This window comes from Tasmannia lanceolata, unplaced genomic scaffold, assembly GCF_043159265.1.
Source record: "Tasmannia lanceolata isolate RefF3 unplaced genomic scaffold, GAP_Taslan_0.1 ptg000015l, whole genome shotgun sequence".
Lineage (NCBI taxonomy): Eukaryota > Viridiplantae > Streptophyta > Magnoliopsida > Canellales > Winteraceae > Tasmannia > Tasmannia lanceolata.
In genome coordinates this window covers 63668134-63685637 of record NW_027518692.1, presented here as the reverse complement: position 1 = coordinate 63685637, position 17504 = coordinate 63668134, and the positions used below count along the sequence as shown (strand labels likewise).

Below are 17504 nucleotides of genomic sequence, written 5' to 3'. Positions count from 1 at the left end.
CTAATATGATGAGGCTTACAATCCAACCACAGCCTCCCTAATGCAATTTATTAGAGTTCAGAAATTAGGCATAACAAAAGAGCTCAAGAGAGGTACGATGAAGAGCATATTAAAAGTAGCAGATAAGCTAAAAGAATGTTTTATTTCAGTAAAAAGAGTGATGCCCCAGAAGTGATTCTCAATATGAACGAGAAAGCAAAGTGAATGCAATCATGCATCCTTTCCTCCATTGTTAAGAACTCGGGCTTTTACTGAGATTCATCATCAAGCAACCATGTCTGCACTTTAGCTGTTGATTCTCTCAAAAAAATATAAGTAGCCCATGTCCTTGGGGGGATCAATGGATGCCCCAACCTTGCTGTCATTGTAGATCACCCATCTCCCACCTTTGTTAATGTGGGCGACATAATGCCCACATTGGGTTGAAGTACCGATGTGGCTCACTATTGCCATTAGCTTGTATCCTGCATAGTATAGTGAAAATGAGTATCAACCTCTGTTAATTGTGCTGATACATAGAGTCCTAGCTAAATAACAAAGCTACCTAGAATGAGGTTAATTTCAAAAAAAAAAAATATGCATAATTCACTTATACGGTGGCCATTTCATAGAAGAGAAAGTTGAAGGGAAAGTTTTATAAGACAGCTCTGAGGCCAGCTATGCTATACGGCTCAGAATGTTGGGGGCCACCAAGAAGTAGCATGTGCATAAGATGAGTGTAGCAGAGATGCGAATGCTTAGATGGATGTGCGGCCCACCTTAGTTGTAAATTTCGTTTCGGTGGCCTTTTCGTTTTGGCCACCGGAACGAAATTTCGGATATTTTCGTTCGAAACTTTTCGGTAAATTTCAGAAAATTCAATCAAATTTCTGTAAATTTAGGTCAATTTTGGCCGAAATCCGGAACGAAACGAAATTTGTCATTTCGTTCCGGTTTTCGGCCGAAGCCGAAGCGTTTCGTCCATTTCGGACTAAACGAAATGAAATTTACAACTGTGGCGGCCACACAAGGTTAGACAGAATTAAAAATGAAGACATTCGTAAAAAGGTGGGGGTGGCACCAATTGAGGAGAAGATGAGAGAGCACCAAGAAGCAGCATGTGCATAAGATGAGTGTAGCAGATATGCGAATGCTTAGATGGATGTGTGGCCACACAAGGTTAGATAGAATTAAAAATGAAGACATTCGTAAAAACATGGGGATGACACCAAGAGGAGAAGATGAGAGAGCACCGCTTAAGACGGTTTGGACACATCCAACGTACGCCTTTGGATGCTCCAGTGAGAAGAGGTGACTCATGCAAGTTGATGGAGTAAAAAGAGGTAGGGGCAGACCGAAACAACTTGGGTAGAAACAGTGAGGAAAGACTTGATAGCTAGGAACATAACAGAGAACATGATCTTGGATGATAGAATGGAAGAAAATGATTCACGTAGACGAACCCAACTAGAGCCCGGATTGGAGCTGGGTAGATTCCTTTCACCTTCTTCATGAAATTTTTCTAAAGGATTCATTTAGCCGACCCCAACTAGTTTGGGACAAAGGCTTTGTTGAGTAGAGTTGAGTTGAGAATTCAATTTTAAAACATGATGGCGAGGATGCCTGGGACAGTTGAGGTTAGGCACGAAGCTCAATTGGATAGCGCTCTCACAATTCTAGCAACCATACTATAGGGCCTAAATGAAATTAAATCAATGAAAAAGCAAACTAATAGAAACAGGACCCAGGCCAAATCTGAGGACCCAATGTTTTTTATATGCATGATAAAAGACAAGGGAAAAGAAACTAACTTCCTCCTCCATCGGGTAGTCCTTTATCAACAGTACTATGTGCACTGCTGGACGAGGAATCCATATTATCCACTGAACTGGAAATATCTGGCTTGCTAAATATCCAATCTGTCGCTTTCTCAATATCCCCACCCTGTGAAAATGTTGAACCAAACAGAGCAGTTAAATATTTTGAAGCACTACTAAGTCCCACGAAAGGCAGCTAAAAACTGTGTCAAGATCTATCCAGGAAAACACATAAAAAAGTTAAAAGTAGGCAAAAATGACAAATCCAATTAAAACTATCATACTTCTGTAACTCTGTTCGTTAAAAGAAACCCAAAAGGGAAAAAAATGGCACCACATTAATAGTATTCACTATTACTAATTTAATGAGATTCCATTTGACTGCACATCCTTGAAAGGAAATTAAATGGAACAGGTTCTTACTGAGGCCTTCAATGCTTTTCGAGCAACATCTTCTTGAAACCCAAACGAGAGTAATGTATTCAGACTCTCTTCATTGAAAAAGGACGACTGAACTTCAACATTCTGTGACTCCTGTGAAAGAGGATCATTTATATCTGGAAAAGAATCCACAATGCCAGTCAAAAACAAATATGAGATCCAAATAACATTTTATCATGCCATTTCTGATGAATGCAATGGAAAATACAACTCTAAATACACCAACACTCATGTTTCACATATTATGGATGAGGAATACCAGGGTCATCCATGTGAGATAGCAGCCAATTCATCGCCTCCTCTACTCCGACATTTGAGGTGCTAATGGCAGCTTTTTGACAATGTAGATAATTAAACCCCATACTTGCAAGCTGAGCTACAATATCCTCATTGGCAGAAGACTTCATTGATTCCACCATCTTCTCATCACCAGCAACTATAAAAAACACAAATGTTTAGTGGCACTTCCGTCACACACCATTCTTCAAGACTTAGCAGACCAATTTTTGTAATGGTAAAACTTAGCAGACCAAATTGGAAATATTTGCCAATCAATGAGAAAGTAGGCAATGATTCTGAGTTTAGACCTGCTTCTGGTAGTAGCTCTTCCCCTGGTTGTATACCCTTGCTGCGCATGTGGCTAATATCTATAATATCAGGCACGTCTATATAAACATCTGAAAAATCATAGAAAAAATAACAATATATTCCTGATTAATGACGATCAAGTGCAATAGCTTCTACAATCTGAGAAGCTAATACAGAGAACATAATATCACCACTAGGTAAATAGTAAAAGAAAAGTAAGAGCTATTGGCGAGGTACCAAGCTTTTTCGGCACCCAGCCTGCCTCCATCACAAACTTCCGCATATGCAACACTAAATAATCTGGGAATGTAGTCAACCCAGTGGTTCTGCAAAAAAATGAAAAATCAGAGATCGATTCACTATTATACTTAGTCTCAGCAGAGTCAGCATTGATGTTTACACGTGTGTTCTATATCTAAATTCAGAGGACTAGGTTTTTTTTATCACTTTTTTATATCTTTAAAGGCATGGCAGATGTCAGAAGCAAATTTCCAGGAAAGTCATTTTTATTTTTATCAGACACGCCAAGGATGTGCATATTTATGCCTTCACTTTTGCATTGAGGATCAATCACAGTTTTGACGAGTCTATTAATCTGGTTTGGTTCTCGTTGTTCAATGCCTCCATGAGTCATTAACCTTGGACAATATTTTCTACAGTAGAAAATTAGTGAACCTGATGAATTCTGTGCCTGGGATTTTCTACTCATATTCATAGCTATTATCAAAATAAATTGAATAATAGCTATGGCGCAACGGGTAAGGTTGCTCCATTGTGACCTTGGTGGTCACAGGTTCAAGTCACGGAAGCAGCCCCTCCCCAGACCCCGCAATAGTGGGAGCCTCAAGCACTGGGCCACCCTTTTTCTTAATTCATAGCTATTATCAGAAATGGAAAAAATAGGAGGAGCAGTTATTGAAATGAGAGAGTAGAAATAGAACCATTTCACATTAAGACAGGAAAGATTTTAGCTTATCAACACTTTCCACTACTGGAAATAAAAATAAAGAGGCTGGCAAGTTCAATTAAAGCTTGTGACTATTAAGGGCATCTACAATGACCAACTACAGAAGATGTCCTATTCTTGCATTGTATATCCTATCAGTAATTTTGATGACTATCTACAAATCACATGGCTTAACAACTTTCATTAGATGGCATCATTTGGAAAGCTATCAAATGTGGGCTGACAACAGTGAGTTTAATCCAAAAGAATTCGTTACTATCTCTTAGAGAAGTATGAAACACAGGAAATTTACCACACCTTGAAATAGGGAAATGATAAATGCGCCCCTTTTCATCACTTGGGACACCCAGCTGCATTGTACGTGGCAATCAGGTCCTTTCAATCCTTCAAATGTGAAGTACATCAGCCCCTTTCCAGTCATACATACACTGTAGCTGGGTGTCCCAAGTAATGAAAAGGGGCGCATTTATCATTTCCCCTTGAAATAACGTAAAAGATTAAATAGATATGAAAATCTTCCAATAAAAACAGCAATATATAAGAAAATAAAAATAAAAACCAGTTTTTAACACATATCATTAAAATATGATGTGAGAAATAGCATAGAGCTTACTTGATAGCTGTTGTTTTCGCATTCAAGGCAGTACTGTAAAATTCATATACATCCTCTGGAGCAGAAAATGAAGCCAAGCAAGCTTCTAGGGGAACCCTCGGGCGTACAATTTCATCACCAGCTCTGCCAGATTTGGTTCTTATTAGTATAATATTTAGAAATGACAGTGGTGCAAATAAGAGTAAGGCAGTCAGGAAATGAAGTTCTCTCTGTCAAGTGTTTTTATAACTCACACTTCCTTTCCTTCCAAATTCCTTTGTGCTTTCAACTTATTAAAGGCTTCTAGCTGCTCTGTATTCTCAAATCAAGAGACCATTAGAAACCAGAAAGATCTTTAAATATGACTCCCATACAGACATTGACATGGCAGGGACATACCTTTGTTAGTAGCTTCATGCAGCGGAATATTTAAAGAAAGAATATAATCAATTCTTCTATTGTAAGCAACCTTTCCAGATGGACACAAAAGTCGTTCTTCAATGCCAAACTTGAAACACCTTGATGGATCCAAGTCAGTTTTTCCAGCATTGGCTCGTTCTACTTGGTCAAGTAGATGCAGAAAAAACTCCAAGGCATCCTACAAAACAGTTGATGGCAACCAATATTTAAGAAAAAAATAACGCATTGCAGTGAAAGTTATATTAATGTATCATGTGGATGATCCATAGCAACATCAAGGAAAAAAGGAAGGGAAATGATATTTACGCCCCTTTTGATCACCAGGGACACCCATTGCCAGCGTATGTTGCAATCATAGCCAATGGATTTTTCTGACATCAAGTACATTAGTTTCCTTTTTGTCATTGATACACTGACACTGGGTGTCCCTGGTGATCAAAAGGGGCGTAAATATCACTTCCCAAAAAGGAATTATATGCATGTATATAATTCAGTGAGATTTATATAATGGACAGAGCATTAAGCATTCTTTCACTCACTACTCCAGTTCCCAAAAAGAAAAAGTGCTCAGAAGCTTATGAAATGTAATTGTTAAATTGAGATCAGTAACCTTTGAATTGAAAGATTGATAAAAATAGAAAACTACAAAGATATTTTGAGTGGTTCAACTCTACATGAATTCCACCAAACACTTGTAGGTACCCATTCAAGGTTCTACATCCACTGAAACCAAGTCAAAGCACAAGTTTATCGGCATTACAATCACTAATCAGATTCAAGAACAAATAAAAGGAATCAAACTCGAGAACTTATATGGTGGAGAAAGAAAGAAAGCTCGCTAAATGAAAACCCGCTGTTCATAATAAATAAGTTCAAATTGGGCAAAAGAATACCTGCTGCCTCATGGTAGAAAATTCAGGATGGCTAGCGGCAATAACTGACTTGAACATTCGAGGGGGTATTCCTTCCTGTTTCTGAAAGAGAAAAGAAATACAAATAAACTGTTACAAGACACTAAAGGAAAAAAGCAAAAGAAGTTGCAGGCATGACCAATAAGAATGAACATAACTGCTCTATAGAAAGAGTGTGTAGACTTCATGAGTAATGTGCCCTTCCTCCTACCCAACCCCACGCACGCACCCCATCCACACATACATTCTAGAAGCTTCAAACAACCCAGTTTTCTCCCAAAATATTGACGTCCTAAAACCCAATTTTTGGTTTAAGGAAATTATGAATTTCTGCTGCATAACTAAAGCAGCATACAACACTTTAGATGGAACCATATTCGTTGCATGGCAAATGTCACCCAACTGTTGAAAAAAAGGGTTTAATAATGTGGATCCGCAGCTTGAAGAATGAAATCATGGAAAACTCCCAATCTCTTCAATAATTGATCCATCTTTACCACTAAGGCCTAAACAAGTAATGGTGTCGCTATGTTAAGCTAGGATTATTGGTTTGTACACTGTTCACCAGTGTTTGTCGGTAGATATTAGTTTTTTTTTTTTGAAAACATATAGCTTTTCAACACTGTACTGACAACCTTGCTCATTTTCAACTGTCAGTATTTTCATTTTAGAAACAAGAAAAGAGTCACACAAAAAAGCCGCTTCAGAAGTGCCCCCTTGCACACTAATGGATTTTCAAATATGTGACTCTGGCACTTTTATCCAACACATTTTCTCTTTCAAAAATAAAAGTTTTATCCAACACAAATTGCACTCTTTGCTTTACTCTACCTCCCAAGATAATCACTCATTAAAGACAATTTTCTTACAAGAAATCATACAATTTTCAGCAAATGTTTGCAGATGAGACTGACCAACTGAATTCTCAGATGCCATCAGTATTTTAGCAGTCTTAGCAGAAGGTCAAAAAGTTTACCAAGAGAACTTACAGCACTCGAAGTTGAGTTTGCAGAATTTCCCATATCAGTCTGGTTGAGAGTAAAGAAAATATTATCCTTCCTGACAAAATAACATAAGCTGATGACGAAAAATCAAATTGCTTTTACATACCTCTTGAGCTGAAACTGAGTATTTACCAGACAGCAAACCATGCCCCAGTTTTGTTCTGTTGTGCAACAAACATCAAGTCGCTTAGAACAAGAATTATGTCACATGTTCACTTAAACATTAGAAGGACTGGAAAAATATTTTTTTTAAAACTAGTTTCATTCCCTTAATTTTCAGATCAAAACTAGTTCACTGATTACTTACAACTGTGTGTTCAAGTCTACAGTTGGATCAGCTGGAGCATTCCCAAATGCTGCTTTCAAACTCTGGCTTTCATAATATCTGATAACAAATCAAATCAAATCAAATCAAAGGAAAAAATAAAATCAGAAGCTGACAACTGACTAAAAGCCTGTTGGGTGAAAACGGATTCCAATGTGGTGATTCTGACCTTGAACAGAAAGAACGTGTTGTAAACACAACTTGCATGGTTGATGCCAAATAGCAACTGATGAAAATTACATGAAAAACCAAATAGCATTTAAATATTAAACATGTTATAAAAAAAAGCATCCAAATACTTACATCAGCTTCAAGACAAAAAAATTACCTGTTTCCAAGATTGACAAGTCCTGTATAGCCCGGTCCAAAAAGTGGTTCAACTTCCTGCCCACTTTCTTGTATGCGATTCCAGTCAAAATTGGTATTCTGGTCAAGCTCCCTTTCAGCAGTTGTCATTTCAGTCTGAAACAAAATTATTTACTCCCCTCATGCACTTGGATGATAAAATGCCTTAGCATTGAAAACTGCTAAGGTGATATTCGCAAGATACTTGGATCCATGTCGGAACATATAAGTTCTACGCATCCCTATCTATGTTTCAGAGGAAAATATTATGCAGAAGGTGGCCACTTAAAGAATAGTGAACGCTGGATAGAGGACGGGTGTAGATGCTCCTTCACATTTTCTACAGAATCTAGACTCAGACTCATAATTCACGGCTCACTTTTGCAGGAGACAACAGCCACACAGGCTCACTTTTTAGAAGATTTTGTCATATTCATTTAAATCATCTGAGGTGGCTGTTGTCTCCTGCAGAAGTGAGTTGCAGAATAGTTTTCCGTGAAATTGCTTAGAAAATACCATATGGATTTAGTAAAATGCCCATTAGATTCAGATAATCGACTCTATCGACGACTTATTATTGGCTCTTTGAAAGGAACAACGCTCCTCCTTTGTCAGCAACTTATTATTGGCTCTTTGAAAATGAAGAGAAACAAACAACACTCCACCAACAGTTGAAATAAGTTATTGTTTAGCGTTTTAGGTTTAGTGGAGGGGGGATAACACCAAACATTAGTTAAAGAAGAGATAATAAATATTAGTAAATGATAAAAGGGGAGGTAAACACCACCATTTGATAATAAATAGTATTTCACTTGACACAGTACAATAACGTCATGAAGTGCCCACATTAGGTATAACAGTTCATGCAATACATTTACATGTGTTGAAAGGACTAAACATGTGTGCTGAAAATTCAAAGTTTCGGATAAATCATAGGTTTTTATCAATAGACAATTATTTAAGTATTCTAGTGAAATTATTTGGATGCCATCCAAACAGTGTAAATTGATTTCCACAGGAAACAGCATATGCATCCAAATGGTGTAAAAGATTTCACTATAAATCTATTTCAGGTAAAGAGATTTACGTCTGCACTCAAATTATGCAGATCCAAACACACCCAAAAGATGTTGCATGTAACTTGAAAAAATGCACTTTTTTGTAAATAATAATTTTTAGTCCGGTTGTGTGAAACGTATTTGTTATCCTTCTAAAATTGACCATCATGTAAAATACATTCATGTCACTTACCCTTGTAAAATTGACCAACATGTAAAACACATTCAGCCAGTAAATTATAAAAGATAGTTTCAACAAGACCTCTTATGAGCTGTTACACGTCTCAAATAATTATAAATATTGCAGTGTCATAACTTGAACAAAACATGCCTACAAAGTAGTCATTCAAGCGATCACCAGTCTAAATATAAGGGAAGATTTTGTCCAAAAATTGCTCAGGACTTGTTATCATACACTGACTGTGACAAGTTAAAATCTCCCCATCTATATATACAGATAGATAGATAGATAGATAAGCACGTTTGATAGTGAGAGAGAGAAAGAAATGATGTCAAATGCCCAATCATATTGCTAACACCATCCGAGAAAATATTTTCCAACATTAATAGTTTAAGGAACAATAATCATAGAAAGTAGACGTGTATCATAGGAAGTAAAGATCCCTTATTAAATCGCAAGGATGGCTAAGTAATTCTGGTAGGTAAATTGTTTGGATGTTAACATGGATATAGCAAGTTTTTCAATAATCATTGATATATGTACAACTTGAAGACGACATGTTAGGCAAATAAATGCTTCATGAAAGCAGGACATAACCTTTTGCAATGATGAAAAGTCAATGCCAAAAAAAGCCAGGTGTTGAGCTAGCAATGGGTCCTCAACACTTTCATCCTCCGGATAAGAGAAAACATCTGAACTGCCACAATAGGTTCAAAATAATTAATCCTAAAATTATCTTGGATTTAGAAGACTGCACATTCAAAAAAATGTGGAGTATAAAATAAAATAAGATCAGCATGCGTCAGACATTTTAAAAGAAATAGGAGATTGGGCACATGTACTAATTCGAACCATTGAGAAAAATGATAATATCATAATACTAATGTACTAAAGGGAAAGTGATTGTGAGCGGCCCCTCATATAAGCTTATATGAGGTGACCGCTAAAAACTTGGTGGGCCCACATTTTTTGGGTGATCCGAGCCGGTCATTTGATAGGCCCTGCAGTAGATAAGGGGTGCCCAAAAAATCAGCTCCATAGAATCATCCCAACCCTTCGTACTGTGGAGGTGAAAGAGGGGGGAAATGGACGGGTAAGTGGGCAAATTTATACCCGCCCATTTTCCCCTCTTTCACCTCCACAGTTTGAAGGGTTGGGATGATCCTATGTAGCTGATTTTTTGGGCACCCTCTATCTAAGTCAGGGCCTATCAAATGACCGGTTCGGATCACCCCAAAAATGTGGGCCCACCAAGTTTTTAGCGGTCACCTCATATAAGCTTATATGAGGGGCCGCTCACAATCACTTTCCCCATGTACTAATTCGAACCATTGAGAACACCGCTTTGAGGGAAGTGAGATTGGGCCTCCTGAAATGCATGGAACCCCACATGTGTTGGTGCAAGGCTTACACCAATATGAAAATAGATTTATTCACGAATTGGAACAAGTGCACACTCCTAAAGCAACATAAATTTGAAGTTCAGTCTCTATATTTTCTAATACCAGTTGTTATAATGTTTAACAGATTCCTTTGAAGAATGGGAAATCTCTTCAATGTAAGGAAATCGATTCTCGTAGTAATCAACAATAGCAACTCTTCTTTATAAGTTCTTCTTTACCTGGGTGGGTGATGTAGGACCGTGAAGAGAAATTGCGGAAAAGGGAGAGAAATAGAAGAATAGGGGAAGAAGAGACGAAAATAACCTGAAGAAGACACGAATTTAGGGAGAAGTAGAAGAAGAAGAGAAGAATAGACGAATTTAGGGAGAGGAGAAGAAATCAGAAGAGGGAAGAAGAAAACCAGAATTAGAGGGAGAAGAATCTTTATTCAATATCAATCAAAGTTAATAATCTCTACTAAATAAGGCCTATATATAGGCAATTAGAAGTCCTTAAAATAAGGAAACTGCCTAATTTAAGAATCCCTAAAAAGTAAATATTGAAATAAAATTCCTAGAAACTAAAATAACATGAAAAATAAATTCCTAAACTAAATAACATGGAAATATAAATCCTAATGGGCAAATATGCCACTTATTGACCTATTATCTGCATCATTCTCCCCCGGTTGAAAAGAACTCGCCCTCGAGTTCTAGTCTGCCTGGGTCAAATATGAAAATAATCCAATGAAGCAGAATGAGGCGCAATCTGTCTGAAGCAATCCTGATGGCTAATGCTCGAGACAGCAATGAAAGCGATCTGAAAGGCTGGCGACGGAATATGGAAGAAAGCATCCATACAAAATCATCAAAATACACGCCTTTCGTGAGAATCAGGGAAGCTGGGAAGATGACAATGTACTCGGTCCTGGATCGACATGATCGGCAAAACAGCTATGGGTGGTACCAATCGGGGAACATCTTCCACATAATCAACATCAACTGGTAACTCAGTAGGCACAGGAGAATTTACATGGAAGTCATCCGCTATTATCTCATCAGGCTCAGTAGAATCAATGATAAAATCATAGTCTAGGACTGAAGCTTGGGCAGTGATGTCAGGCTGATGGACCTCATGATCAATCTGCGGAACAAGTTCATCTGTATCGGCACAAGTCTCCGCAATCTGATCAATCAGCATAAATATAGGGCAATCATCTGTAATATGCTCGCGATCATCGGTCTCAAGTAATGGATCAACAGTCATTTCACTCGGCTCTGACTCAGGACGATGCTCGATCAACTCTGTCAACAGAAAAGCCTCACATGGATCTACTACAATATCTGCCTTAGAAGTGTGAAGCTATCTCTGCTCATGTATACGACGCAGTGAATTTTCAGCTATAATTTTAGCTTCGCATATATAATGACGGTCTTCTTTTAGTCGTTCAAGGAGGGCTTCGACTATACTTTCAACACTACACAACACTATATTCTTGCTCACGATTCAATCTTTGTTGATTCAAATAGTCGAGCGCATAAATATTCATAAATGCATCACGAACATCCTCCCAGCGACAGATTGGCTGTTCACGTCTTCTACGACGGTTCGTTTCAATGTGGCTCCATGAGCATCGGGCTTGTCGTCGCACAGTTTCTTTAGCCCAGTAAATAGTCTGGCGGTGATCATGGCCATTGTACTCATGATATGAGTCTAGAGCATCAATCCAACGTAAACATGTATCCTCATAATATCGAAAGTGAGTGCAGCCATTCCAATAGCTTTCGTCGTACCCATCAAAATATGGAACATAGGGCGGAGCCATTGGGATCGGCGTCGAAAACTAAAATCAATCGTCTGATTTATTTGTCATGTCGAAAGGAACACAACACCTGTCTCGGATCTCAAATCGGATGAGTGAAAGCTAATGATCGGAAGAATGGGTGCAATCAACGGCTGAGATGGGTCCTGAAACTGTGCGGAAGACTACGGTCCGCTGCTGAAAATAGGCTGAATGCGTGTTGAGGTCGAGGGCCAATTTTGAGTGGAAATAGCTCATGTGAGGAGAGATAAAATGTGATGGAGAGAGGAGAGAGAAAATGTAGAGAGAGAATGAGAAGAGAAAGAAAAAGAAAATTCAATTTCTATTTTTTTTTCCCCCTTCACTTGACATTTGACAGACTCGCGTGAAAACGTAAGTAAAAATAGGGGGGTTAAACTAATATTACTAATGGAAGAGAGGGTGCCCGAGGGAATAAAGGGGGTGTGAAAAGAAGCCTTTCTTTGTTTCTTATGTTGTGTCTGTTTCACTCACCGACTAAAAAGTTAAGTGAGTCACTAAATAAAGCAAGAGAGTGGAAATATCAATAGAATGGAGTGTAAGATTTTATTTAAAGACCTCCTCTTTAGTAATTTTGGTAAGATGAAACACTTACCTTATTACGTGCTGAAAGAATAAGGAAATCCGTGAGTTTCCTCCTCTTTCACGGAACCAACTGGGCAGAAATAGGGTTTGGGTAAAGATGTACAGAAGATTAGAGATAAAGCAAAGGTCTGTTATGGGTTTCTATTGGTGGCCTGAGAAAAAAAGGTCTGGTAATAGGCAAGGAAGGGTGAAGGAGATGGGCTTGGGTAAACTGATTTGCGTGTATATGGGTGAAAAAAGAGGGTGAAAACCTGCTGCTTTGGGCTTCTAAATCGTTGGCTTCTGGCTGAAAATTTTCAGCAGGTTTGGGTGAATTTCTGGGCAGCAAGGTGCTGTACAATTTCAGGGTTCGAAGGATGAAGATAGATGGTGCTCGGGACTGGTTTTAGGTTAGGATCTGCACCTAGAAGCTTAGGTAAACAGAAAGGATAATGGGCGATAGAAAGAGACTGATTTCTGGGTGGTTAGTACGGCTCGGTTGTAGGGCTGAGAAAGAAAGGGGTGACGAGGATTATGAATTTATGTCTGTAAGGTGTTCGATGAAAAGCCTCAAAGGGTGATGGTAATGGTTTTGGGTGGCTGAACAGAGAAGGGAAGATAGGTGTAGGGTGAGATGGAAGCGGCTGTTTAGGTGATGCGTTTTGTGTTAAATCTGAATGTTGTTGTTGTGCGTATTCTCGGACTGAAATCGTCTCTCCGTGCCTTTTCCTATGAAGGAAAAAAAAAACTCCGGCCTTTTGAAGAAATCTCTGTGCCTTCTGAAAAATCTGTAGGGAATATTAGAAGAGGTAAGGATGGAGATTTTGCGGCTCGAGACAGTTTGGAAACTTGGATCTTTCGCTCTGATACCAAATTGATGTAGGACCGTGAAGAGAAATTGAGGAAAGGGGAGAGAAATAGAAGAATAGGGGAAGAAGAGACGAAAATAACCTAAAGAAGAGACGAATTTAGGGAGAAGTAGAAAAAGAAGAGAAGAATAGACGAATTTAGGGAGAGGAGAAAAAATCAGAAGAGGGAAGAAGAAAACCAGAATTAGAAGGAGAAGAATCTTTATTCAATATCAATCAAAGTTAATAATCTCTACTACATAAGGCCTATATATAGGCAATTAGAAGTTCTTAAAATAAGGAAACTGCCTAATTTAAGAATCCCTAAAAAGTAAATATTGAAATAAAATTCCTAGAAACTAAAATAACATGGAAAATGAATTCCTAAACTAAATAATATGAAAATATAAATCCTAATGGGCAAATATGCCACTTATTGGCCTATTATCTGCATCAGTGGGCAACAGAGATTTTAAATGAAATAGGAGATTGGGCACATGTACTAATTCGAACCATTGAGAAAAATGATAATACTAATGTACTAATTCAGGAACAAACACCGCTTTGAGGGAAGTGAGATTGGGCCTCCTGAAATGCATGGAACCCCACATGTGTTGCTGCAGGGCTTACACCAATATGAAAATAGATTTATTCACGAATTGGAACAAGTGCACACTCCTAAAGCATCATAAATTTGAAGTTCAGTCTCTATATTTTCTAATACCAGTTGTTATGTAATGTTTAACAGATCCCTTTGAAGGATGGGAAATCTCTTCAATGTGAAGAAATCGATTCTTGTAGTTATCAACAATAGCAACTCTTCTTTATGAGTTCTTCTTTACCTGGGTGGCTTTACCAAGAAATGCGTTCATCATCTTCAAGCCAAAAAAGAACCTAAAATGGCTTATAAATTTCAAAGTGTTTTGGTACTTAGAAGTAGTAAACATTTTTCCATAAATAAAATACATTCGCAGATCCAAAGAATTATCTAAAATTTCCAGTTGCATAAAATTAATAATATTCCGAATTTAGCAAGTGAGATGTATTGAATCCTTTCTAAAACATCACCAGCACATCCTAAAACTATTGAAACATGTTCCACATCGATGACCCGGTCTCTTAAACTCTCTACATAGACTAAAGACCCTTACAAATAATGCCATAGTCACATCACCATAATTTTGTTGTATACATACTTAGCCAATAATAGCCTTCAAACTTGAAGGCTAGAACGGAAAATAGCCCCAATTATCAATTTATTTAGTTGCAGCAACGCATTAGTCAACCAAAACAAAAGCCATCTAAAACCTGTTAACAATGAAAATTGAGTACCAAAAGGAGTCTTCCTAGTTATGATATGCAAGAGAGTATTACCTGCCCCTTCAAGATCAGCTGTTATAGTTCCAAGCTTTACAGCAAGAGGATAGTTTGTCTCTTTGTAGTGTTCAATTGCATGATTATTGCCACCACTCCCATCCCAATTTCTCCTCCCACAGAAGATCATTCCATCAGTTAGGTTAAGCCATAGATTATCAACCTTGTCACATTTGCAACATTTCCACCCAGATGGAGGCACAATGACACCATTGTCAATTTGTTGCAGATCCATGGCATGCATACTAACTTTCTTCTTATCAGCTGCCCAACTTGCTACTTGCTCTTTCCGTTCAGCACCCTCAGCCATTAAAATAGCATCAACTGCCAACCTTACCTGCGATTATAAAATATAAAATGGATAAGGATTCAACACCTACAGCCAAAAGTAATTTGCCTTCAAATTAGCAAAATAACAATAACTACCTTTTCTGGCAACTCGACGGATGGAAATGGAAGGGACACGTAGTCAGGCAATATTACAATACTGTGAGTTTCTTCGTATTCAGGTTCGTGGTTATCAAATCCCCCATCCACACCTGCAAACCATAATGAATTGATGTAGAAAATAATCATGGAATTACATTACTAAATCTTTCTTTCTTTTTTTTGAATTGTTACATTACTACATCTTATGAGAAGAACCTCTTCCCATAAAACAAACACAACACAGTTGTGCTCATTTTTCTGCATGAAATACCCCAAAAAAGATTAATCGAACCCCCAAATACATTGCAATAATTTATGACCAAAAACAAGCACATTTTTGTCATAATGCAGTGAAGATTGAGACCAAGCTAGCAACAAGAACATGTGGAAACACCCATTTCAAAAAAATAAAAAACATATGGAACCACTTACCCATCACAGTTATACATGTCAATGAAGTACCTTAGATGTGTATCTACACCTTGGAACAAACCAGCTTTTAAAACAAGAATTCTAAAATCAGCATGCCCTTTGCACGGGAAAGTAAAGCTTGTAACAACATTCATAATGAAAAACAGAGACTCAAGAAGTAACAGGTAATCAGGTCAAACTTCCAGTCTTTAAAATTCTGTTGTAATGCAGTACAATTTTCGGAACATACATTACCCAACCCATGTAGCTCGTCATAAGTCCGTGAAAGGATTTTCTTCCCTGAATTTCAGAGGAAAAAAAAACTGTTCTGTTCCCATTCCTTCCCATGGCTGTCCATCCAATCATTGCTTTGGTTTTTCTTTTTTTGAGAGCGATCCGATCATTGCTTTGTTTTATTTTATTTTATTTTTGTGGGGCAATTTCTGCCCCCCCCCCCCCCCCCCGGCGATGTGCGCTTGTAATTTTCCTTCTTTTTTTTTTATCAATAAATGGTTTTTTCCTTCAAAAACAAGCCCATGACAGGACACACCGGCATAGATTGTTGACATGCACCCATGTAGGAACTAAGAACATTCGCCAGAAATCACAGAATACCTAAATCAGACAATGTAATTATAGATGTCCGTTTGCAGAAACTATAAAACGAGTGTGCTCATAGTATGAAACAAAGAATCATCTGATAGAGGATGCAATCACTTCATCCTGGCAAACAGATCACCGACTAATTCGAATACACACGCGCGCGCGCATAGCGTAATTTAAGAACATACAGCACTACTCAATCCACGTCAGTCATCAGTCACCGGTCCGTTAAAGGGCACACCAAGATCATATACTGTAATAGATAGCTATCCGTTTGTAGGAACTATACAGCCAATGCTTACAAAGTATTTATGAGAAACAAAGAATCAGCAGATATGGGATTGAATCATTTCATTCCTTAAATCACATAAAAATGAATGGGGGTACAAAGGCAATACCAATAGATATAGAATACCTAAACTCAATTTCCTTGACAGAGAAAATGAAATGCAAAGTAAAAGAAGTAAATAAAAAGTGCATGTAAATGTAAGAACCTCCAAATACCTATGGCTAGAAGCGTAGGTTTCTTGAGAGGTCTGTCCTCAGGAACCAGTTTTCTTGTCTGCCTTATATGCAAATAAACCGGATTACCCGTTTTCTCATAATTCCAGCCCACACAATCCTTCCCAAAAGCGAGAAACGAGCTCATGTCCACGAATAATCCACCTTCAGATTTCTGAAATACCAATAACTCATCAATGAAAAACGGAAAAAAAAAATAGAAAATCTATATCATTCAAGAAAAGTAGATAAATGAAATAGAGAAAATTTACAGGAGTATCGAACGAAATGCAGCATTCCTGTTTGTAAATTCGATTGGTAGGTTCCGGGATTCGAACTCGAGATAAGTTCGATCGAAGCAACTCCATTGGAGGTTGCATCTCTCTGCAAAATGATAGGGTTTTGGAGAGAGAGAGAGATAAAGGGAGAGAAGGGGTTTTGGGAAAAAAGAGAACAGGGGAAAGGGATTTGCCCTAAGCTATAAGCTTTTGCAGGTCGCCTCTTTTGCGCCGAAAGCAAAAAAAAAAGATTTGGTTTTGGTATCCGATTTTCGAGTCGTCTTCCTAATCTCTCTCTCTCTCTCTATGACTCTATGTAGACTAATTTTTACTTTTATAGATGAACGCAAAAGTAGTGGCGTTTAGACTGCAAACGCGACCCGTGCCCGAGCGGGTCGACCCGACCCACCCGCAAATTTGCGGGCACGGGTCTGAGTTTTAGTGACCCGTCAAAATTACCCTACGGGTGACCCAACCTGCAAAAACACGGGTCGGGTCAGGTCGCTTTTTTAAGGGTAGTGATTTTGTTATGCTAATCTAGTTAGATAGCTTTTTTTTCTAATGCCGAGGATGGTGATTTTGTCATGCTAATCTATTTTTTAAGGGTTTGATGCCTGAATAGGTTATGGCTAGCACCATAGGTTGA

General features: G+C 38.1%; 1 protein-coding gene across 1 annotated transcript; it reads right to left on the bottom strand.

The window, feature by feature from the left end:
• Positions 1–15: 15 nt before the first annotated feature.
• UBP14 (ubiquitin-specific protease 14) lies at positions 16–17171 on the bottom strand. Its single transcript, XM_077397914.1, has 20 exons — positions 16853–17171; positions 16584–16755; positions 15063–15175; positions 14637–14973; positions 9226–9320; positions 7373–7506; positions 7214–7270; positions 7027–7104; positions 6826–6880; positions 6705–6743; positions 5698–5778; positions 4784–4982; positions 4639–4696; positions 4406–4528; positions 3063–3151; positions 2825–2914; positions 2497–2673; positions 2220–2353; positions 1791–1923; positions 16–464 (listed from the first exon to the last, which is right to left on the bottom strand). Exons 1-20 carry the CDS (start codon positions 16958–16960, stop codon positions 286–288), a joined length of 2451 nt encoding a protein of 816 aa, XP_077254029.1. The 5' UTR covers positions 16961–17171; the 3' UTR covers positions 16–285.
• Between the last annotated feature and the right edge of the window lie 333 nt (positions 17172–17504).

Bases quoted from the DNA above. Each gene is read 5' to 3' on its own strand.
- UBP14 (XM_077397914.1), bottom strand. From the start codon at position 16,960: ATGCAACCTCCAATGGAGTTGCTTCGATCGAACTTATCTCGAGTTCGA. The intron at 2,915-3,062 runs GTACCTCGCCAA...ATGATTTTTCAG, and splicing joins CTGGGTGCCGAAAAAGCTTG to ATGTTTATATAGACGTGCCT. The intron at 2,354-2,496 runs GTATTCCTCATC...ATTCTTTTCCAG, and splicing joins ATCTCACATGGATGACCCTG to ATATAAATGATCCTCTTTCA.